The sequence below is a fragment of the Carlito syrichta genome, unplaced genomic scaffold, assembly GCF_000164805.1.
Source record: "Carlito syrichta isolate Samal-C Ts95f unplaced genomic scaffold, Tarsius_syrichta-2.0.1 Scaffold148494, whole genome shotgun sequence".
Lineage (NCBI taxonomy): Eukaryota > Metazoa > Chordata > Mammalia > Primates > Tarsiidae > Carlito > Carlito syrichta.
Window position 1 is genome coordinate 186,238 of NW_007092590.1, and position 24,281 is coordinate 210,518.

Sequence of the window (24,281 nt, forward strand, 5' to 3'; positions counted from 1 at the left end):
CAGGTGAGAAAGAGACACAAGGCCGGAGAGAAGTGGAAGAAGACACATAAGAAAGATTCCCTAAAGAATACTGATAGCTACACAGAGACAAACCAATATAAACAGGAAACAGTGTAAGTCAGAAGGCAAACAATGAACGTGATCAAAATAAACAGTCAAAATGATAAAATCATAAGTCACAATAAGAGATCAGACTAAAATCACCTCAGCTCTGATCTCCGGCCTCTCCCCTTTGTTTTTCCATTGCAGGCAGCTAGGTTTACTCACAGCTTAGGTTTGGCTGCCTGGGAGTTGCTTTTATCTGATTCAGCTTATGGGTGGGGCTTTGTCTCCTGTTTAGCAGTGCTACCTTAGGAACCGAGGTGGAGTTTGTTGATAGGTGGGCAGGGCAATGGAAATCTCTGCCTGGGGAAAGGCGGAGGCAGATTCTCTTTCATAGATCTCTTTCTCTCAGCTTGTCTGGGTCCCCAAGCTTGGGGTCACGGGCTGAGTACCTTAGCCAGGGTGGGCCCAGAGCTCCAGAGCTCCAAAGCTCCAACGGGCAGGCGGTGAGTGGTGAGAGTGGCCCTGGGCCCTCCACAGGGTACTTCAGCCAGGAATGGGACCAGTGTCTCTGAGGGGCGGGCATCCAGAGCCTCCCTGAGTGATCAGCAGCTTGGTGACAATGAGAGACGATGTAGCCAGGGAGCTAGCTGAGACCCGAGATTCCCACACACACGGTGGAACAGCAGCAGCAGGGGGCCGCAGTATCCGGCCCTGCATGGACTGAGGGTCCCCAGGCCTCGGACCAGCGCTTGGTGGTGGTGGGCTTGAATCATCAGCAGGTGGTGTTATCCCTCGCTCCAGATGGTCTTTATCTCAGTTGCTTGCCTGTCCCTCAGGCACTGACGGTGCAATGTGGAATGCCTGCCTTGGTGGCAGCGGCAACAGCAACGGTGGCGGCGGTGGCGGCTGGGCCACTGGCACAGGTGGTGCGATGTGTAATGGCTGCCTCTGTGTGGCAGCTGCCTTGGAGAAGGAGGCAGCTTGGCTGCCTCGGAGGAGGAGGCGGCGCCGCTCCGCTGCCTTGGGGGAGGGGGCGGCGGCGGCTCTGCTGCCTCGGGGGAGGCCACGGCTCACCCCAGGCACTGGTGGTGCGATGTGGAATGGCTGCCAGCCGGGGTGGCAGCAGCAGCCACCACAACCACAGTAGCTGCCTAGACCTTGGTGATGCCTCAGCAAAGTCTACGGTCGAGCGCCGTGTGAAGAGCAGGCTGCAGACGATGGGATTTGCAACCTCCGCGGAGAGAATCAGAGTCTCTTTGCGTTCTCCTCGGTGGAGAGTTTCACAGACAGAGCTTGCCCCGCCCTCTCCTCCAAAACCTTTTCGGCTTGTTCTATTTATAATAAAGGAATGTTGGAAAAAATACAGGTTGAGCAGCCCAAATTAAAAAATCTAAAATCAGATAAGCTTGAAAATCTGAAACTATTTGAATGACACTCGATGAAGTGCTCATTGGAGTGTTTTGGATTTTAGACAGGATACTCCACCAGTAAGTATAATGCAAATATTCCAAAATCTAAAACACTCCAAAACACTTCTGGTCCCAAGTGTTTTGGAAAAGGTATACTCAACCTGAGGATCAGGCTGGATAATCCTCCATCTCTGTACCTCTCAGGGTATATTATGAAGTCACACACCTTTCTAGTATGGTTTTTAAATATGCTGTGACTACAGCTTGCTCTTTGGGGGCTCTTTCCTAGTTCTTAGTATAAACAAAATGGAAAATAGAAGACTGCTTTTTATCCTTGCTTAAAATCCTGTCTTTATTCTCCAGGTTAAGCAGTTCTTATTTTCTTCAAGGTAATCTCCATCCATTTTTGAACCTCTCTTATTTTCTTCGTAGTATTCTCCATACATTTTTGAACCTCTATTAAAATAAGTCATGGCTGATCTGGTCTAAGTTTTACCTAAGTCAGATAATAGCCTCCAAATACTCTCAGTAATTACATACCATACTAGAAAGGTGGAAGACTTCAGAAGGCACCCCGAGAGGCATAGAGATTAAGTGCTATCCAGCTCAGACCCTTGTCCTTCCCAGGAATCAATGTGAAGCCCTGGGAGAGTCAGAGAAGGGACCTTTTGGGCTGGACCCTACTGCCTCTCCTGTCCACACACCAGCAGGAGCTGGGCCTGAATGGCAGAGGCTGACTTCATTTTATACATTCTTGGTGTCCCAAGGGATATTATTATTGTGAGACATTAGTGTTTTGTGCTCAAAAAACACTAAGTGTTTGGGAAACACTGAGTTCAAAATTTATTTTCTTTATGTTTTCTCAGCGATGTCAACATCTTACTGTGCTCCATGAAGTCATACAAAAGTGGTGTACTTCACAGCATTTCCCAAACATATTTGACTCCAATTTCCTTATTAATAGGAACACCTATTTATATCACCTACAAACACGTTCCATGGAACATCAGTTTGGGAAGCATGACAACAGTTAGACTCATGCTATCTTTTTGGTTCCTCCATCTGTCTGGATAGCAAGTGTAGTGACTCAGAGAAATAGGACAATTTTTGGACAGTGTAAGTTCTACAAGGATAACCCTGATATAAAAAGTCACATGTAGCGTTGAAGAGAAACACTTTATAGCCCTCAACTGTGAGTTGCACAGGATGTGGCAGAAGATAGCCTGTGTCAGGCCCCATCTGTCTGTTGCCCCAGCTGCACATACAAGCTGCAGGACACAGAGGCAAAGGAGAAGGGAGGCCGCGGTAAGAGCTTTAATTTGTCCTGTTTCATCAGCTTCCTTCAGAGGGTTGGAGTATTTGGAGACAGTGAGGTCTATCTGAACCAGCAGAATGTACAGTACAGTTGTCTTGACATGGCTGGGGGACAGAGGAGAGGGCAGTTAGCTGGAACCTAGAGGAGAAAACTCCTCATCATAGGAAAAAGAACAAGACACTTTCCCTGTGCAGCCTGTCCCACAAGTCAGGTCCTGGGACTCTGCCCTGGGGGCAGATTTTTTTTCTTTAAAAAATTTTATTATGAAGATGTAGGGTACAAATCAGGATTAGGTACATAAGTAGTCTAAGTGCAGGTGAAGTTTGGGTCTTCAACTTGTCCTTACTTCCTTGGTTTAGGATCAGGTAACCTTAGTGATATTATGTGTCCCGGCAGTGTCTCGCTACTGCTGATTCCACTCTTGTGGTATTGTGATAAATGTTCAGGACCCCCTTATGAGTGAGAACATATGGTACTCAGTTCTTTGTTTCTGTGATAGATCACTGAGTAGCATGGACTCTAAATCCATCCAAATTGCTTGCAAAGTTCATAATTTTGTTCTTCTTTATGGCTGCTTAATACTCCATTGTGTACACGTACCACATGTTCTTTATCCAGAGTGGGGAGGATCCTGTCCCTGAGCAATCAGACAGTTGGGAGACTGGCAGATTCTGCATACATCTGCTTCCCTTACCTTTGTTGAGGGATGGCAGTTTCAAGGGGATGCTGATGATCCCAACCAGGTCCTCTGTGGGGACCAGGGAACGCAGGATGGACCTGATGCGGATGGCTTCCCCCTTTCCCGTCTGGATGAGCTGGAAGGTAGGGTTGGAGAAGAAGATTACATAAGTGAGGTTCTCATACCCTGTTCCATCCTACCTCCAAACTTCTTGCAGTAAAATGTCTCCCTTAGTCTTTTAGGGCAGGTTATACTTCTATATTTCCCTAATTGCTTCAGACACTAGTGGTCACTGGAAAAGGTGGAAGCATTCCCTTTATTTTCCAGAAGGGGCACTACTGAGGGAGTAACTGACTAAGGAGGTCACTTGATTCCTTTGTGGAGATTAAAATGGTCATGTGGTTATGGTGTCATGCTTCAGCAGTAAATGTGTAGACTGTTGGTAACTGCACTACTGGCATGACGGAAGTGTTGACAGTGTAGCCATAATGACAGACTACAATTCTGTTACATGTAGCAATGGCTTATGAATTTCAATTTTCTAAGAGTTTGATTAATGCTGAGGAGTAGGCAAGAAGGGTGTAGAGAATGAAAGAGAGAACTCGAACATTTCAGTGTAGTTACCCAGGGTGAATAACTTGATCTACACAGACACCAATGGGCCAACCCATATGTATACTTGTGTTCATGCACAGCTTCCTGCACAAGCGGTCTCTGAAGGAGGAGCAGCAGTCCCTCAGTTGTCACAGCTTAGAGTCAGATCTACCCCAGGTGGGCTGGATGGTGTGCTAGGATATGATACTCTGGCACCAGGGAAAGGAGAAGCCCTGTGCACTCAACCCTGGTGTCACCTCCATTCCCAAGGGGAGGGGGAGGCTGTCCATGCGAAGGGACAGGATGATGGGATGATGGCAGGAGTCCATGAGAAGGGTTGTGAGAAGTGTGTGTGTGTGTGTGTGTGTGTGTAATATGCTGGTGCAAAGAGGCAGAGGAAGAATAGGGCTCTGGTGGCCTAGCTATCCCATGCTGCCTTCCTGAGAAGAAGCAAACTATGTAACATGCTTTCTGAACTGATGAGAGCTGATCAGGAAAGCTAAAGTATGAATACACAGGGGTCCTGACTCCTCCCAAAACTGTACAACCCTAGAATTCTTGGCTCCCTTTCAAGTTTCCTGTATTTGTTTAAAGGCACAGAAATGGAAAGACAGGGCTATGTAGGTAAGGCTGGTTATTATAGTAGGAACTGGAATCCTAAGAATTCAGATCAACCTTCCTAATCAGGATTTAGACTTCATTTTCACATGAAAAGCAATTATTTCCTCTCTCATCTCACTAATAATGTCAGGTCTTATATGAAATAAGGCCAACTCTCTCAGTCCTCAGCAGAGGTGAAAAAGAAAAGGGAAATAACATTCTTTATAGGTCAAAACTAGAAGTCTGAGGTTGGGTAAGGTGGCTCATATTTCTAATCTCAACAATTTGGGAGGCTGAGGTGGGAGAATTGCTTAAGTCCAGGAGTTCAAGACCAGCCTGGGAAACATAGTGAGACCTTGTCTCTACAAAAAAAAAAAAAAAGAAAAAAATCAAGAAATTAGTTGGGTGTGGTGGCATGCATCCATAATCCCAGCTACTCAGGAAGCTGACACAGAAGGATCACCTAGCCCAGGAGGTCGAGATCGCAATGAGCTGTAACCATGCCAATTTACGGCAATCCCAAATAAAAGGAAGTTATACAAGCAAGCAAGCAAACAAACAAACCAAACACCTAGAAGTCTGAGAGGACATTCCATAAAACAATGTACGGCTGTGTATGGCTACAAAGCTCTACCTCTGGGAAACAACCAAACACATGTCATAGTAAGAGACTCTTCCTGGGAGCTAATACCATCGTCATCAAGAAAAGAGGATTTTCCACGTGGCGTGTCGTGATGGCCATGATCAAGAATCAAGTTGGTCACATTATGACCAAACAGAGGCACATGAAAACATAATTTTGGGAGCCTTTTGAAACAAAATGTGTAGAAGATATGTTCAATGAATGCCACAGAGAAATCACACAACACAAGGATCTGCCTAGGAGCCCCTCCGTGGAAAGCTACAGAATGAGTCACTAGAGATGGAAACTACTTTTGATGTTAGATAAAAGGAGCCTAGAGAAAGGTGTGCTGGCAAATGCCAGAGACAGAGGAAGAAACTGTGTTCAGAAAATCTACAGAGTTCTTGGCACAGATGACTCAAAGTTGCTCTCTGGTAACTCTATCACTTACGTGCATTTCAGGAGCACAGCGGCCCAGTAGATCTATAAGAGCTGAATAAAATGACATAATTGCATTGCCCATATGTACAACTTCTTCTTCCTCTTCATCATCCTCTGAGCTGCTGAGAAAATCAACATAGGGGAGGTGTGATGAGGGCTGGTAGGCACTGCCATGTTTTAGACACAAACTGCTTGATAAACACTCTGCACTCCTTAGGCATCTTACACCCTTTCCTTTGGGACCTTTCTCCCTCCAGAAGTTGATGAGGTGGTTTTATGCATGAAGCTCAAAAGACCCAAATATTTGTTCATGATATTCCTAGGATCCCATGAACTTTAAGGCACAAGTAGTGACATAAACTGATCATGCAGACTATACCTCCTACCCATCATTCATTCCCTTTTCCTCCCTTGAAGGAAATATACATGAAAGGCACATTAGACAAGGAGTCCACCAGGGCCAAGTCCATATTCTGGCTCTGTTGCTAATAAGCTATGTGACCTTGGGCATTAGTTTTTTTTCTCATGTTATATGAGGTAGTTGGGACAGCATATGTTTTGGGTTCATTTCAGTTCTACCAGTTCACCTACCAGAACTAATGACAAAATAAAAAAGCCAATTGCCTGGAAAGTTACTGCTGCTGGGTTCTACCTACTTTCTAGATGTTAGGGTCTAATCTAGAGGCTATTACACAGAAAGGAAAATGGTCACAAGATGGGAAAAAGGGAAAGTAACACAGCAATCAAATAATCCACACTACATCCTTAACCTTTAAATACGAGATTATGAATGCCGTGACTTTTCATTCTGCAGCTTTTATTTTCCTAAGGAGTCAAATCAAAACACTTTCTTGATTAGTGTTTACTCTTTCAGAAGAGGAAGTGGAGGGTACTCCCTGTTGTTAAAAGTGAAGTATGGGATGAGACACCATCATTCAAAGTACTGAAAGAAAACATGCTGGAGTTAGACAATGACTATAACCTTGGTCTAGGCCTTTTGGTATCCTCCTGTGGTAATGCTGTAGGGAGGCCAAGAGTTTGCTGACTTTGTGATTTGCCAGTTGTGCTGAGGGGAATAGAGAAAACTGAAGGGGATAAAGGTGATACTGATCAGTAGGCTTACTGGAAGAGTCAAGACAACCATGTGCTGGATACAATGATTACAAATGTCTCAACCACAACTGCTAAGAACCAGTGGTTTTTTTTTATCGTGGGAAGTTATAGACACCTCCTTAGCCATCCATGTACTGACAATATTTGGAAGCTCCCCAGCCATATCCATGCCAGAAGGCAATTCCATTCACTTACACTTCTCTCTTGTATCCATGAGAGGGGAGATCTAGAGCTGGGTTCTCAGAGATCTTAATGGCACCCTGCATGGCGGCCAATAGGCCATTTCCTCCCTCACCCCGCAGGGCTGGGCCGAAGCACTCTGGGCGTCTGATGAGCAGCTTGACCACGACGCTAGCATTTTCTTCCACACTTTCACCTGAGGAAGATAGGCATCATTTCCTTCTCATTAGAAAGGCCAACCTTAGAATTTATTTCTAGTTGAGGAGGCTGGGAGAAGAGCATTTCTTTCATTCAGTTTGTCACCTATATATATTTTTAGGCTAGACAAGTGAAGCAGTAAGAGTGCAAAAGGAACAAAGAAGTTTGTAATTAGTTGTGATCAATTAGTTATAAACACCACTGCACGTGGACAAGCCTCATCCACTCTTAAGAATAGGAGTTACTGCAGCACTATTCACAATAACAAAAACAAGGAACCAACTGTGCTGCCCACTGAAAGTAGACTGGTTAAAAAAGATGTGGTACCACAATGGAATATTATGCAGTCATATAACACAGACAAACATATGGACTTTGCAGCAACTCGGATAGATTTAAAGTCTATCATACTCAGTGATTTATCACAGAAACAAAGAACAGAGTACCATATGTTCTCACTCATAAGTGGACCTTGAACAATTATCATAATACTATAAGAAAGATACTGGTAGTAGTGGAAAACTGCTGGGTGAGTGGGGTCGGATTGGCAGTTGAGGGAAACTGTCAGGGGAGGGAGGGGCACACCTCATCAACAAGTGTACTTGTACAGTGAACATTTGTATAGCTTACCCTGAATTGTACCCCACATCTTAAAAAAAAAAAAAGACGTGGTTCATATACACAATGGAATATTATGCAGCCATAAAGAGGACAAAATTATGAACTTCACAGGAACTTGGATGGACTTAGAGTCTATAATACTCAGTGATCTATCACAGAAATAAAGAACCGAGTACCACATGTTCTCACTTATAAGTGGATCCTGAACAACTATCATAATACTATAAGAAAAAGATTGGCAGTAGTGGGAAACTGCCAGGGGAAAGGAAGGGCACACTTCATCAATAAGGGTACCTGATATCAACCAGGTGGAGTGGAGACAAAAGTGAAGCCCAAATTTTACCTGTACAACGACCATTTGTATAACCCTGAGTTGTACCCAACATCTTTTTTTCAAGAATAGGAGTTAATATTGATGGAGAAAAAGGTAAGCTTTGATAAATTAGGTCAAGATCTGTTTATTTAAAGTATTAATATTAACCATTTAGAAAAGACTGTTACTCTCCAGCTCAGGATTTTGTACTGTTGAGATTATACCAATATATTTATGTCCCTTAAGGGCAATTAATACACAACTGAGTCTGCCATGGAATACTGATTCATTCACAAGTGACTTAGAGAATGAAACAATCTTTTTTTTTTTTTTTTTTTTTGAGTTGGAGTCTCACTCTGTCGCCCAGACTGGAGTGCAGTGGCCGCTCCTGGCCACCACAGCCTCGACCTGCTGGGCTCCGGCGATCCTTCTGCCTCAGCCTTCCAAGTAGCCGTAATTATAGGCATGCACTACCACACCTAGCTGATTTTTTGATTTATTGTAGAGATGAGGTCTCGCTGCCCAGGCGGGTCTCGAACCTGCGGGCTCAGGCAATCCACTCACCTCAGCCTCCCAAAGGCGCGGGATTACAGGCTGAGCCACCAACAAATTTGCATCCCCTCACTGAGTTAATAAAGACATTTAAAAAAACCCAATTTTATGTCTTTATTAACTCAGTGAGGGGAATGCAAATTTGTTTTCTTCTTTGAAAGTAGATGAGATGGTTACTCAAGCTGGTGTAGCTCAATTAACATTTGATGAGGTGCATAGCCAGTGCTGTGGCTCATGCCTATCATTCCAATTGTTTTAGAAGGCTGAAGTGAGAGGATTGCTTGAAGCCAGGAGTTTCAGATTGACCTGGTCAATATAATGACCCGTCGCTACAAAACATAAAAGAAAATTAGCCAGGTGTGGTAGTGTACACCTGTAACCCTCACTACTTGGAAGGCTGAGCCTAGTAGTTAAAGGCTGCAGTAAGCTATGATTGTATAACTGTACTCTATCTTTTGTGACAGAAAAACTCTGTCTCTTTAAAAAAAAATGGGGAAGTGACATGTCAGCTCCTGACTCTCACACTCTCACAGAATCTAATACATACCTTAGAACAATAGAACAACCAGGTTTGCATGGACTTCAGGGCATTTCTGAAATAATTTATCCAGATGAAGAAGCTACTTGATAAAGTTTTCTTGATTATTCCTAAAATAACTCTGTGCAAAAGTAGAAGTTGGAGAATTGTATTCTGATGGCATTTCTCTTTGGATGAACTACAGACAACTAAGATAGGGTCTCGTCCTGAAGAGGCAATTATGCAGCAGAACTGGGACACTTCTCAAAGTCAATATATATATTCAAAAGCAGTTTTGCAGCTTGTTCAAACAACTTCATAAACAACTTCATTGTATCTGAGAATTGATCTCTAAGCCAAGACCCGATGGCAAGACTTTTGATATTGTATACTGGAAACCTGAAGAAAAACCTTTCTAAGAAATCATGATATTTCTTGGAGAATTGAGCTACACAATAGAGGTTGCAATGTGATAAAGCTATTGTATTAATTATCCTTGCATAAAAAGCACCTCAAATCTTAGCAGGCTAGAACTAGCAATATTATCTCACAGTTTTTGTAGGTCAGGAATTTGGGAGTGACTAAGCTAGGTGATCCTGGCTTGGGACCTCCCATATGGCTGTCAAATGTTGACCAGGGTTGCAGTCTTCTGAAGGCTTGACTGGGGTTGAAGCATCAGCTTCCAAGCTCACTCACATAACTGCTGGCAAGAGGCCTAAGTTGCTTGGTGGATATTGAGTAGAGGCTTAGTCTCTCATCATGTTGACCTCTTCATAGGGATTCTTGAGTGTTCTTGTGACATGGCAGCTGGCTTCCCAGAGAGCATATGACCCAAAAAGAGAATAAGGCAGTAACTGTGATGCCTTTAATAACCTGGTCATCCATTATCATTCCACCACATCCTATTCCTTAGAAGTGATTCACTAAGTCTCATTCACACTTACAGGGAGAAGAATTAGGTTCCATCTTTTGGAAAGAAAAACAAAGAATTTATAGAAACATTTTAAAAGCATTCCAGCAGTTTAAATTCTATTTAGTCAAAATTTGTATGAATCAACTTAGAAGTGTTGTGAGTACTTGAGTGGAAACACAAAAAACCTGGCTTCACGTTCCAGCTTTTCAGTTAATCACTGTGTGAACAGGCACACGACAGTCTCACTGGGTTTCATTTCCCCTGTTGAGAAACTCATGGCCCATCTAATTTAGAGTGAGTCTATTAGTCTAACTCATATGCAGAAATTTCTCCCACCATGTTCATAGGGGCTGAGTTTGCTGTCTGAATGCTTAAAATTAACCCACATCCTTCTCTTACACCAAACTCATTCTTAAATATACCTGATGCAGTTCACAGCCACAGAGAGCCTTCGTAAGATCACAGCTGTTGTCCTGTCCAAGAGTTTGGTTTGCTTACATATTTTATCACTCAACCTTCTGCAGTACAGGTAAAACTCAAGATTTTAATCATGTGCCACTAGAAGATTTAGAACTATATAACTTGATCCAGAAATATTTTCATTAAACTGAATTTAAAAAGCTCATCAGCATGCATTCACTGTTTTATAGCTCAATCCTTCAAGAAGAGTCTAATTTTTTTGTAAAGAAGTTTGTCTTCAAATTTCATCTGATGTACCATATCAAAAAAGAATTAGATTTTATTACTCCAGAATCCATGCAAAGAAAATTCTCAGATGTTTAAAGGGTAAAATAATCATCATCATGAGATGGTAGAATCATCATATTCTCAAAAAAGAGAAGCCAAGAAGAGATTGGGAGACACTGTGCAGTTTGTAGACAAGCTCAGAGCAAGAGGTGGTACTAAGGACTATGCTTATTCTTTCCCATTGGCTGAAACTAGCATTTATACTTGGTATACCTTACTCACAGGGGGGACGCTTAAAGCACCAGAGAAACCAACATATCTAAAGACATGAATACTCTTAGTCATAGTTGTAACTCACAGTTCACTACTTTATTCAATTTTATTTAAATACTGTACTCTAATTCTTTCAGTTGCCTGGTGGAAATGCCTTTGAGGCAGCCCCCGTTGTTACCAGTATGCTGAATTAAACTTAGCTTTTCCCGCAGTTTCAGCACCATGAAGTTTGATGGGCAATAAAACCTAGTATGCAGTTTTAGTTGAAAAACTGAGTTCTATATCGAGTTTGCCATTGGAATTCATTTGTTCAATTAGTCTTATTCTATCTGAGTGTCAGGCCTTTAGAACTGAGCTAATTAGGTCGGCTCCTACAACTGACCCAGAAGTCATCCCTTGATGACTGAATTGTGGACATCTGTGGGAAATGCAGAGCATACCCTGCAAGAAGAAGGAACTGAAGTGCAACCATTGCTACTAATTAGACAGGGGACCAAGGAAAAGAATTTCCAAAGGCTTTATAAGGTAGAGAGGACAGCATGATTAAGAAGAGAGAGAACATTCTCTTCCTAATTACCTCAGTAGCTCAGTAAGCTTGACTGCTAACCAGATCCATTGTGGTGAAGCTGAATATTGACCTTGATAACATTTTTCAAGGGAGAGAGAGATTTGAGGCAAACTCGTTTTGCCCAAGGGCCTGCAACAATGCTTTTGCTTGAGTTCCAAAATGAATAATGAGCTTAATAGCAGCATGAGTGTTTACAACGCCTTTCTTCAAAGGCTTTCAACAATGTCTTCATATTACTATCTTCTTTTTGACATCTCTGAAACATTGGATGGAAATGATCCTCCCCATTTTATCCTGGTAAAACAGTCATGCTCACCACAGGGACAATTAGTAGGGATGCAATGATTTAATCTTCAACCCATCACTTTTCTTACTCTCTGTGTTCTGACTACAGTTCCTGTTTTCAAGTTTGTTTTTCTGGAACACTCTTCCCATTTCCTCGGTGTAAACCCTTGACCCACATAACTCCATTCTTCAGGAATAGCTTAAACACAGGAGCCCCAGAGGACCTGGGTCCTCTCAAACATTTTGTACTCTTCCTTTGTACCTGTTTTTCTCACTAGACTGCTTTTCTCTCAGGGCCTTACGTCTGAACTATCTGTGTGCTTTAGGGTCTTGCTAACATCTGGTGTGATATAACATTCAGACAGATATTTCTTTTCTTTCTTTTTGCATACAGGATCTCACTCTGTTGCTCAGGCTGGAATGCACCAAAAAATATTTCTTCAGTAAATCATTAGATTTCATGAGACTCAAGGTAGTGGCTTGAAAGGACTGAGTGAGCAACTGAGGGTGACTATCCATTGTAGAATGACCAGACCAAATATCAGCCTCTGTTTACAAGAGCCTGTATTGTTCATTTCCTTAGATTTCAATCAGTCCTAAAAAAAAAAAGAAAAACGTATCCTCAATCAAGTCCTAGTTCAGTACGAGAGAACATGGGGCTCTTGCATAAATCAGTTCATGGATACGCTCATTTAGTTAATTTAAAGAGTCACAAGGCAGGGGTGATGGCCAGGACCAAAAACCTTTTTTTGGTAAATGCTAACTATGATATTATACCAGACAACTTAAATGAACCAAGTCATTGCATCTGGTGAGGACATACCTTCTTCTTTTTATGGTCTTCCAGCCGGAAGGGAGGAGCTAGTGAGGTGTCTGTAAGCTACTATGATAGCACAGAGAGCAATCCATGTACTGTTTGCTCATTTGCCCATTCATTAATTTAACCACCCATTGGGCCCACACTACATGCTAGTAACTGACTCAAGAACAGCAGACAAATAAAAACGACAGCCAAGACTGGAACCCAGAATGAGATGAGTAGAACAGAGATACTCCATTACAGCAGAGACACGCACAGGCCTGAAGCAGAGCTTCCTAATCGTCTTGTAGATGTGTAAGAAATAAATGCTGGACAACCCCTTCAGGTCCCCTCTCACTGTGGGAGCTTTTCTGTCCTCTCAATAAATCCTGCTTTAAAAAAGAAAGAAAGAAATTCTTACTATTCTATGCCTCTGAGATTAGGAGGTTTTTTTTTTATGTAGCAGAGGCAGATTGATATGGGGTGAAAGCAGAAGCAGGAAATTAAGTTCCTATGCAACTACACTGGTCCAGGTATAGATAATAATAGCTTGGAATAGCATATGGCCAGCGGAGATGAAGGGACACAGATTTCAGATGTCTTTCAGATGCTGAATCAGCAAAATTTGCTGATGGACTGGATATGAGGATAAAAAAAAATACACAAGAATGTAACCTAAGAGTTGGTTTGATTATTGGAAAGTTGGTGGTGCTGGTTAAGGAGAAGGGAGCCCTTGAGGAAGAACATGGTTGGCCATCTTGAAAGGTGCCATCTTGGAAGCAGAGAGCAGCTCTCACCAGTCATCAATCCTGCTAGCACCTTGTTCTTGGACTTCCCAGCTTTCAGAACTATGAGAAATAAATTTCTGTTCTCTATAAATTATTCAGTCTCCGGTATTTTGTTATAGCAGCATAATTACAAACTCAGCCTTAAGATACACAAAATTTGAGACATCTATTAGACCTCCAAGTAGAAATATCAAGTTGATAGCCTGGATATGCAAGTTAGGGGCTCAGGGAAGAGGAGAAAGCTGGAAAAGTACATTTGAGGATCATTAGCATACATGTGGAATTCAGTCCCTGGGACTGAGTGAAACCACGTTTGGTGGACTGGCACAGTCTATAGAGTAGGATTTTGAAGACCAGTATTTAATCCCAGAATCATGCTAAAATGTTGTCTATGGTTTTGTATAGAGTTTGGGTCCATGAGGCTTCTTCATGAAATATGTGGAATTAAATTTGAGTGAGAAAGAAACCTGAAGCCACAGTTGAGGTGTGCTTTGATAGAATAGAGACTACCTGTTAAATATAGGCATTTTCATTGAGTTAATGAAAAGCAACTTGTGATGAGCACCAGGCTCATAATACTGCCATCTTGTTTGTGAATAGTGTTGATGAAGCAGATTTTTCTTTTTTGGTCTTGTTTTACTATTTCAAATTAAATCCATGGTTTTATTTAGGTATCAGGCATCATTTTCTTCTTACCAATGAAATGATTGATGAAGCCAACACACGTATGGATTCTGGACATTTTTGTCCACTGCCAGGACACTCAGAATCAACACTGGAGCATCAGAGAAGCCTTGGAGGAAAGCTGCTAAGCAATTCAGTTAGGGCAAAAGGAATGGAGTCAACATCCTTTCACCCCAGTCACATTTCCTCATTTTGGTACTTGGGCATTGGTTCTTACATGAGAAATTTATTATTTACTACTGTGTTGTTTTGACTATCTACTTATTTCTGAACTTTGAAATTGTTTCACTTTGAATTTTTACAGATAGAATTTTTACAGTCACATTTTCTTGCCTTTGTTTTTATAAGCCCTTTTCTTGTCCCCACTGACTGATTTTCTTTCCCTTTTCAGGCAGGGAGATTCCAGGAGGTCTAGTGGGAGAATGAGAAAGGTAGGGTAGGAGAGATTATACATACCTTATGCTATGGATTGAATGATGGTGCCCACTCCAAAATTCATGTTGAAACTTAAATCATAATGCATGAGAATTAACAGGTGTGGCCTTTGGGAGATGATTAAGTTGCGAGGGCAGAGCATTCTTGGAACTAGCACTCTTATTAAAGGGTTTAAGATTGAAGGCATATTCTCTTGCCCTTCTGTCAATTCTGCCATGTGAGGATATGGTGTTCCTCGTCTTTCAGAGAATGCAGGGACAAGGTGCCATCTTGGAAGCAGAGAGCAGCCCTTACCAGTCATCAATCCTGCTAGTACCTTGTTCTTAGATTTCCCAGCCTTCTAAACTGTGATAAATAAATTTCTGTTCTTTATAAATTATTCAGTCTCTGGTATTTGTTATAGCAGCATAAATGGACAGAGACACTTTATAATTGGTAAGAAGATACAACACAGATGTTAAGCACGTAATCCTGACCTGCTACATCTCAAATGTACCTTATATATTACCTTCTCCTCTTACCACTCTAGTTTGGAATGTCTACTGAGCACAACATTGCAATGTTGTTCATATTTGTTTTAAACTGCTATTTAAATCTTCTGCCACTGATTGATTTTTCAAGAGTGTGCCGAATCTTTCCAACTATATTATAAATTTGAGAAGCAAACAATGTCTTATACATTTTAGTCCTAACCATCTCTAGTTTTTAGTACTTATAACCTAAGAATGTTGAATATATCATTTTTGACTCTAAAAACATGACTATAAAGACAGAAATAAGCAAGATGGTTCTTAAGCACCTATACCTTACATGCCCTTCAAAGCTAAGATGACATTTTCTACTCTCAACCCTAAAAGATATATGTTTCCAAGCTCAAGGGCCCATCATTATGCTCTCCCTACACTACCCTATTAAACTGTGTGCATTTCTTTAAGATTTTATACAATGCTTGTCTTCTTCCCCATGTATTCCTAGACGAACTCTACCAGATGCCAATAAACACTATCATTTCTTGGCATGCCAGTAGTCATATGTGTAACAATGTAGGTAAACAGGTAAGTGAGGTTGATTATAGAATTTTAAGTAATTTTACATCTATGTTTCTAGTCATTCTCCTTGGATTTTCTATATTTCCTGTTTCGATTTGTAAGTGATTTCAGGACAGGACTTTTAGAGCATCTTGTCATGTCTCACAGCTCTTCATATACTCTTAACATGTCACAAGTTATGGACACTTATGATAAGTTTGCCTAGGGAAGAAGATTCAGAAAAGCTAGGAGATATTATGTTCCTTACAACTAAGTTTATAACCTGGGGAAGATTATCACTGAAATATTCCAAGGAATCTAAAAAATCACAGAATAACTTTTCCCTTCTTCTTGTGGATTGGTAGAAAGCCTTTTCCTTCTCAGAATCTGCATTATGAAGTGATTAATCACAGACACTCAGACACATCTGTGTTTAAGCTGGCTACAGAGTTTGCAACTGCCTCGACTGCATTACTCCCAAAGTTAAACAAAAAGACTTCTCAACAAGCTAATACAGTCAAGTGGAGCAAGTTATATTTTTAAGAATTTATATTAAAGACAAATACTATTTAAGAAGATTTCAAATCAACATTAAGAAATACTAGTAAAATAATATTAGAATTTTCCAATTCTATTATTTTGATATAGCAAAAACTTTTGATTAGCTTAAATTTTTTTAAACATTAGCCCCAAACAGTAATTAAATAATGCCACAATTTTTGACAGGCTCAAAGGAGAAAATGCAATTTCTCCTTGTTTATTAGGAAGACAGTGATAGGAAGGCAATACTGCACAATGGTTTGAGCAAAGTTTGACCTCTGGAGTCAGATTGCTTTGGTTCAAATTCTGGCTTCACCTTCTACTACCTATGTAATTTTGAGCAAGGTATTTAATCTCTCTAAGCATCAAGGTCTTAATTTATAAAATGGTGAACATAATTGTACCTATCTTCTATGGTCTGAATGTTTGAATTCCCCCCAAATTCATATGCTAAAATCCTAACATACGATGGTGATGGAGTTAGGAAGTTATGGTAATAGTATCAAAGGGTAGGGCCTTGGGGGAGGTAATTAAGTCACAAGGTCAAAGCCCTCCTGAACGAGATTTGTGCCTTATGAAAGAGGCCCCAGAAAGTTGCCTTTTTCCTTCTACCATGCAAGGACACAGCAAGAAGCCCTCATCTATGAACCAGAAAACTTCACTGGATGTGGAATGTGCCAGCATCTTGATCTTGGATTTCCCAACCTTCAGAACTGTGAGAAATACATTTCTGTGGTTTATAGGCTACCTAGTTTATGGTGTTTTGTGATAGCAGCCTGAACAGACTAAGTTACCACCTCACTGGATTATTGTATAATTTAGGTAATTTAATGTAAACATGTAAACATACTTTGAATAGTACTTGGCAAATGGTAATGTTCAATAAGTGTTAGCTGTTATCATCCTAACCACCCACTCACTCACCACCACCCACCAGTTACCCCTACAATGCACTATGATCATCCACCATCCATCATCATATGCCGTCATCACCTTTATCACCATCCACCACTCACTATCATCATATCTACCATCTCTAACCACCACCACCTCAACCAACCCCATAACCAACTATGACCATTGCCCAACCATTATATTCCACCATCACTATCATCACCACTCACCACCCACTATCAGAACCCTAATATCAATCACCATCACCCAAATAAACACCCCTATTATCTGCCTTTTGGGGAATATATTAAAACCATAGCACTGGGTTTCCTAAGCCCAGCGTTACTTTGGCCTTCAGGTCACTGCTCATGCAGTTCTTTGACTGGATCTTTGTATTTGGAAACTTGACCCTTAAAAGTTCACCTCTAACATCACCTAACCTGTATCTGTAACATCATCTGCCTATACCATCTCCTATATCCCCTTTATCTTTCATTACTGAGAAGCCAGCCACAAAAGTGGCCAGAAAGTCCCTTTAAATCACCTTTTAAGTACGAGAACTTACATAGGGTTTTGAGATTCCAAATAATTTATTTATTAGAGTTTTTACATTTCAAATGCCCTACCACTTTTTATAAGGATCATAAACAACAATGATAAGTAACATAACTACAGGCTTACTATGTTTCTGACACTGTTAATCTAAGTTTTTCATGAATTATTTAATTTAATCCTCACAGCTCTGTAAGGTACCTATTGTCATCTCTGTTCTACATATTTAAAAAAGCACCGACACTAGGTAAGTTTTATTAACTTGCTTACATTCACAAAGTAAGTAAGTGATGGAGACAAATTTGAACCCAGGATACTCAATTCTCCAGGCCTAACTCATCCATATCACTTTGTTATAATTAAGCCAACCTTCCTCTTCCTGTAGGTATTTGGGAATATTCCAACCTTTCTTTCTTCATACTCTCAAGACTTCTCTTTTTCATACTGCTACAGATAGTCTGCAAATCTATTCAGTTCTAATTTGTTGAATAACTGATCTCTAACCTATAAGCTAAATTAGGGGCATCTCTATTAGACTATTACATATGGCAAAATCAGTATGATCCTTCCCAAAATATGCTTATTAACTTCCATCCAAAACCATTTTCTCTTTATATCCTTGTTTTTTTACTCCCTACCCTCAAATCTCCATGCTTCAGTGTGATATTTGTTCCTTTTCTTTCAACATGGGATCCTCCGCCACCATCAACATCATCATCATCACCACCATCTTGTCCTATAAATTCTGTCTCTCTAATTTCTTTCAAATGTATCTCCTCTAGTCCATTCCTACCAACACCACTATAATTCATAAACTCATTATTCCAATCTGAGTACAGAACCCATCAATAGTACTCATCAGTCTCTCTTCTGTTAAAAAAGTTTCCCAGTTTTCTACACATCAAATTAATACTAAACTTTTCAGCATGAAATTCAGGTTCTCTTCATTAACCACCCACCTGCCCTGTAAGCCTTATCTTCCCCCCACCTTTGAGTTGGAGTCCCATACTGTCGCCCAGGCTGGAGTGCAGTGACACACTCATGGCCACCCCAGCATCGACCTGTGGGCACCAGTGATCTTTCCACCTCAGCCTTCCAAGTAGCCAGAACTATAGGTGCATGATACCACACCTGGCTAATTTTTGATTTATTGTAGAGATGAGGTCTCGGCAAGTTGCCTGAACTGGTCTCGAATCTGTGGGCTTAGGCAGTCCATTTACCTAGGCCTTCCAAAGTGCTGGGATTATAGGCTGAGCCACTAAGCCTGGCCAAGCTTTATCTCTTACCACTGCCATCTGTGTATCCATCCTTTGGACTGACAGATCACTATGTCTTAGTCTGTTTTGTGCTGTTATAACAGAATACCACAGGCAGGTAATTTATAAACAACAGAAGTTTATTTATCTCATGGTTCTGGAGGCTGGGAAGTAGATGATCAAGGGACTGCATCTGATGAGGACTTTCTTGCTGCATCATAACATGGCAGAAGGCATCACATGGTGAGAGAATGTATGTGAGAGAATAAGAGAATGAATTCCTCAAGCCCTTTCATTATCAGTTTTCATCCATTCATAAGGGTGTAGCCTTCGTGACCCAGATGCCTCCCATTAGGCCCTATTTACCAACATTGTTGCATTGGAGATTAAGTTTCCAACACGTCTTTTGGGAGATACACTAAAACCATAGCACTGGGTTTCCTATGCATAACAACTTTGGCCTTCAGGCCACTGTTCATGCCACTTCTTGACTGGATCTTTGATACCTCAAAGCTCACCTTTAATACCACCTCCTCTTTTTCCATCTTCTCAATAGGATATACATTTCCCCTCTTGAAGCCCTTCAGTGTTCTCTCACTGTCTCACTCCATTCAGTTTCTGATTTCTGTCCATATCTGCCCCCCTTAAAAGACTACAAATTATTTGAAAGTAGAAGCTAACATCCTTTGCCAAAAACCAAATTTGGCCTTTATGTTATAGAGACACAATAAGCATTAAATTAAGATCCACATATCTTTCTACTGATGTGCCAATTTACCAGAGCTTGTTGCATCATAAGACTGTAGTGTAGAAAATATTAAAAAAAACATAAAACAACCTGAAAGCAAAGGGGATGGACCAAACATTTTGGTCTAAAGTTTAGTTCAAAATGGTTGTACCTAACCAGCAAAAGCAAGTGTTAGAATTTGGGCAATCTATATAGAAGAATAGTCAGTAGATTCCTTTACTTTCATGGCCCAGGTAGACAGTCCTACTCAATGACTCAAAGAGCTCTTGATCTTGACTGTGAAGGTGGCCAAGATGAATAAACTGGTCCTGCTTTGATCTGGTTTGTCTGCCATACAATCTATTTACATAATTTGGTAAACTGTACAGATTTTTAATATCTACTTTACACACACACACACACACACACTCAAAATTGTCCTAATTGCTACAGAAACTCTGCACTAAATCTTGACATGGGATCATTTGGACAGGAAGTAGACCAGGCTATTAGACCTAAACCTGGCCTCCAGAGAAGAAAATGGAGTTTAGCAAAGCTGTTGATAAGCAGATACTAGGATGTAGAGAATACACAAAGAGAAGCACAGGGAATTGATTAGGAACCTGGATAGTTGGGTCCCAGAGGAACAAAACACAGACATCTTAAAGTCTTCAGTCAGGACAGGGGTAAACCCAGGAGAAGAGAAGTCATTCAAATATTAAGAATACAGTATAGCATGGTGAAGAAAAGGAAGCAGGTGAACTTGGAGTAAAGGGAGACAATGAGAAAAGCATGTTGGAATATGATAATCACATCATGTCAATATATTTTAAGACAAATCCTCATATTTAGAAGAATTGGCATGATTATGTATTAATTGCAATCCCTCTTTGAGATCACTTAACCAGCCCAGTTGTATTTGTTGGCCTGGAATTCCAAACTAAGAGAAGAGAGAGGGATTACAACAATACAAACAAGTGAATTAGTACTGTAATACAAAATCTTGGGAGAAAAGGTACATTTTCAAGGAAGTATTCCACTTATTTTACAGAATATTCAGCACATTTTTCTGGTACAACTAAATAATTTTGATAGAGTTGGAATTCACTACACATGGAAGGTGATTTGTATTAAGAAGAATACGATTTAGCAATGTTTTCTTCTGAGAGTTTGGTTACCTTTTATCGGTATTCAGTTATTCTTGATGTTATTTACTGACTCGTCTAATCACACATTCATTCACACAATAGTCTAAGGATCTAGAGACATCTGTGCAGTTAGTCCTGTGAAACAGGTAAGGTATTAATGACAAAATTAATAAGGTCCCTTTTTTACTAATAGGAGAAGAGACAGTACAGAGGGGACAAGCCCAACCCCAGGTGGTGAATTTCTTGCTGGATCTGGGACTGAAGCTCAGTGCTCTGTTCAATGGATTAATCCTTGTCTGGCCTGATTCTCCCTGATGTTTCTCTCGCCAGCCACCAAACCCCCAAAGAATCTATATTATTTTAAAATAAGAAACAAAGGAAAGGACTCCCCTTTCCAGGTACCCAGGATCTTGCCGTCCTGGGTATGAAAGGCATGGAAAACATGGGACTCACTGTTCACGAAGACAGCAAACCTCAGGAAGGACAGGTAGCGTTCCCCTTCAATAGGGTTCCAGTTGACATCAGGGTATCCTTTGGCCAGAAGCATGGGGCAGCTCTGCAGGCCACAGCCTGCCAGGTAGGTCACCACCTGCCAAGAACAGTACAAAATTAAGTGTCCACTCATTCCTATTATGATGGCTACTATTAAAAAAACCCAGAAGCTGACAAGTGTTGGCGAGGATGTGGAGAAGTTGGACCCCTTGTGTACTGCTGGTGGGAGTGTAAAATGGAGAAGCCACTGTGGAAAACAATATGGCAGTTCCTCAAAAGATTTAAAACAGAATTACCATATGATCCAGTGATTCCACTTCTGGGAATGTACCCAAAATAATTAAAATCAAGGTCTCGAAGAGATATTTGCACAACCATAATCAGAGCAGCATTTTTCACTATAGTTACAACGTGAATGCAACCCAAGTGGCCACTGATGGATGAATAAGCAAAAGGTGACATATACATACAATGGAATATTAAGTTTGAAAGGAGGGACATTCTGACAAGATGCCACAACACGATGAATCTGGAGGACATATGCTAAGTGAAATAAGCCAGTTACAAAAAAGATGAATATTGTATAATTCCTCTCATGTGAGATAGAGTAATAAAAACCATAGAGATAGAAAGTAGAATGGTGATTTACAGGGCTGGGAGAATGGGGGAACGAAGAATTATTGTTAAAAGGGAACAGAGTTGCAGTTTTACAAGATAAAAAGAGTTATGGAGATGAATGGTGGTGATGATTATACAACATTATGAAAGTATTTAATATCAGTGTACTTAAAAATGATTAAAATGGTGAATTTTATATTATGCATATTTTGTCACAATAAAAAACTGAAAAAAGCCATACATATATATCAAAGGCAAAGAAAAGGAGTGATCAATTTTTTAAAATGAGATAGCTGAGGGGCTTTCATTTCCCTAGAAGCTAGAAAGAACCCAAGACTTTTGAAGTAAATAATTCACTAGGTTTATAACCAGAACCTCTGATCCATTTTTGTTTGCAAGTCATTAACAAGACTGATTATCACTGTTATGTAGGAACACACCACGTACTGTCAGTTCCTGGGTTTTCCCAGTTTTGGTAAGAGGCAGTTGTCACTTAAAAATAAGCCCAACTAGGGCACATTTGGGGAGAGAACAGTAGAGAGAGAGAAGGGCCCACTGTGGGCTGTCCATGTTCAGTTGGCCATGATATTGCAAGGCCAGAATGTTCAGTCACTGATGGACTCTGATGGGCCCTTGAGTAATCAGGGTCCCTACTCAAGATACGCATCAACAACAGGGGTCCAAAGTCAAATGCCAAGATGCTAAGGTCGGGATGGTCCGAAAAGAAGTTGCAGCCCATTAAGGACTAGGATTGGTAGTGTTCTCCTTGCTTCCAGGTTATCAGACACTTATCACAAGATCTGTACTGGGATCTTATAGAGGATTTGAGATTCTATCCTACTTCTCAGCAGGTGTCAAGCAAAAAGCCTGGCAAATAGACCTTTGTTTAAAATGCAGTTGCTATTCTAATTTTACCTTTGATGTTTTATGTATGCAGGGAAAAGAGGAAAATCCACTGTGCTGCAAAATCCTCAAAGTCAGGAATGGTGGTTTAAAAAAAAAATTAAAAAAAAAAATTAAAAAAAATTCCCAGGGCCTGGCACATAGTAGGTGCTCAACAATGTTTGTTAAATAAAGAAGTCATGTATTTGCTGATATTGAATACTCTAAGTTATCTTGCAAGTGTAATAAATCTAAGGCAAAACTCAGTAGCATCTATTATCACATTTTTACCTTTTTAAACCACTCGAGATAGTATTCTGCTTAGAGTTCAGATTTGACTTTATCTGAAAAAATGTCAGGGAAATGTCAGTAGGGCCAAGATTAGGCAAAGTTTTCAGGGCTACTGGTGCAGGACATTTCACTGGCCAGGAAAATAACTGCCCTTGAGTTAGCGTGTGTGAATGGGTGTATGTGTGTGTTGGGGTGGTGCTGTTGCTCAGTCCTAATAGACCTAATTTCTGTTGTGATCAATAGAAGCGAAAAACTTCAGCACTTATCAGTTCTTTGCAGTTTTCTCCTGTGAGCCAAACTTGAGTAATTTCCCAACATCCGTTTGAATAAAGTCTATGGCACGGTGCTAAGCCACTCCAGTCACTTCTAGTGGGCGGCAGACCTTATCTCTCTTTACAGATTTCCCTAAGCGCCATTTCTCCCCTCTCCCAGCTTGCTAGCTGCACTTATCACACCTGACACCTTCCAAGGGAGGTTTGGTGTCTTCTTTGAGCACATCATTTCAAAAGATGAACTGAGGCTGAGAACTGGGTATGGAGGTCAAAACCTTGTGATACTGCCTGGTTGAAGACCCATTAGCTGCTTTCCACATACCACATCGGTTATCATCTCACCACCTAAAACACCGAGCTCTTTGTTGCCATTCAAATGCATGAATGATTGAAGTTGTCTGAGGGCTGTCCCACTAGAAGCAGAGACCATGGATAGACATGACATTTAGGGAATCACTATCATGCAAGGCACTGGTAGGGGCATGGTGATTGAGTCTTGGGTGTGTGTGTGTGTGTGTGTGTGTGTGTGTGTGTGTGTGTGTAGGGGGTGGGGAAGGTCATGTCCCTTTAACACAGGCCTGACGGCCTAGAGGAACAACTTCTCAAATTTCCCTCTGGTCATTTTCATTTGCTCCTCTTACAGCTAGGAAGGCCTGTTAAAGTTAACCCCAGTTATGTCGGACTGATGATATTCTCCTAACAGAACTTCAAATACTAGGGTTACTCTACTATGGTGTTGTGTTTTTTGATAAATATATTTGACAAGCTCTGTAAACAGATCCTTTCCCTGACTCCCCCTTTGAACTTAACGGTTTAGTAGAGACCCAATGAGGTCCAAAAGTCATGTTTATTGGTTCTGAAAAATAATAAAAATGATTTTACTTACATTTTTTGTCTCCTGCAAAATATCACTAAAAATTTATCATTAAAAAATTCTCAGCTGGGCTCAG

General features: G+C 40.9%; 1 protein-coding gene across 2 annotated transcripts in view; it reads right to left on the reverse strand.

Annotated features, from left to right (window-relative positions):
* Positions 1-24,281, reverse strand: part of RYR3 (ryanodine receptor 3) — a 160,337-nt gene that overhangs the window by 127,460 nt on the left and 8,596 nt on the right. For both annotated transcript variants that reach the window (XM_008050522.1, XM_008050521.1), the window contains exons 5-8: positions 21,230-21,365; positions 7,014-7,194; positions 5,716-5,827; positions 3,464-3,584 (exon numbers count right to left, since the gene is read on the reverse strand). In XM_008050522.1, the coding sequence (XP_008048713.1) occupies positions 3,464-3,584; positions 5,716-5,827; positions 7,014-7,194; positions 21,230-21,365 (550 nt within the window). The remainder of the gene's footprint in view (positions 1-3,463; positions 3,585-5,715; positions 5,828-7,013; positions 7,195-21,229; positions 21,366-24,281) is intronic.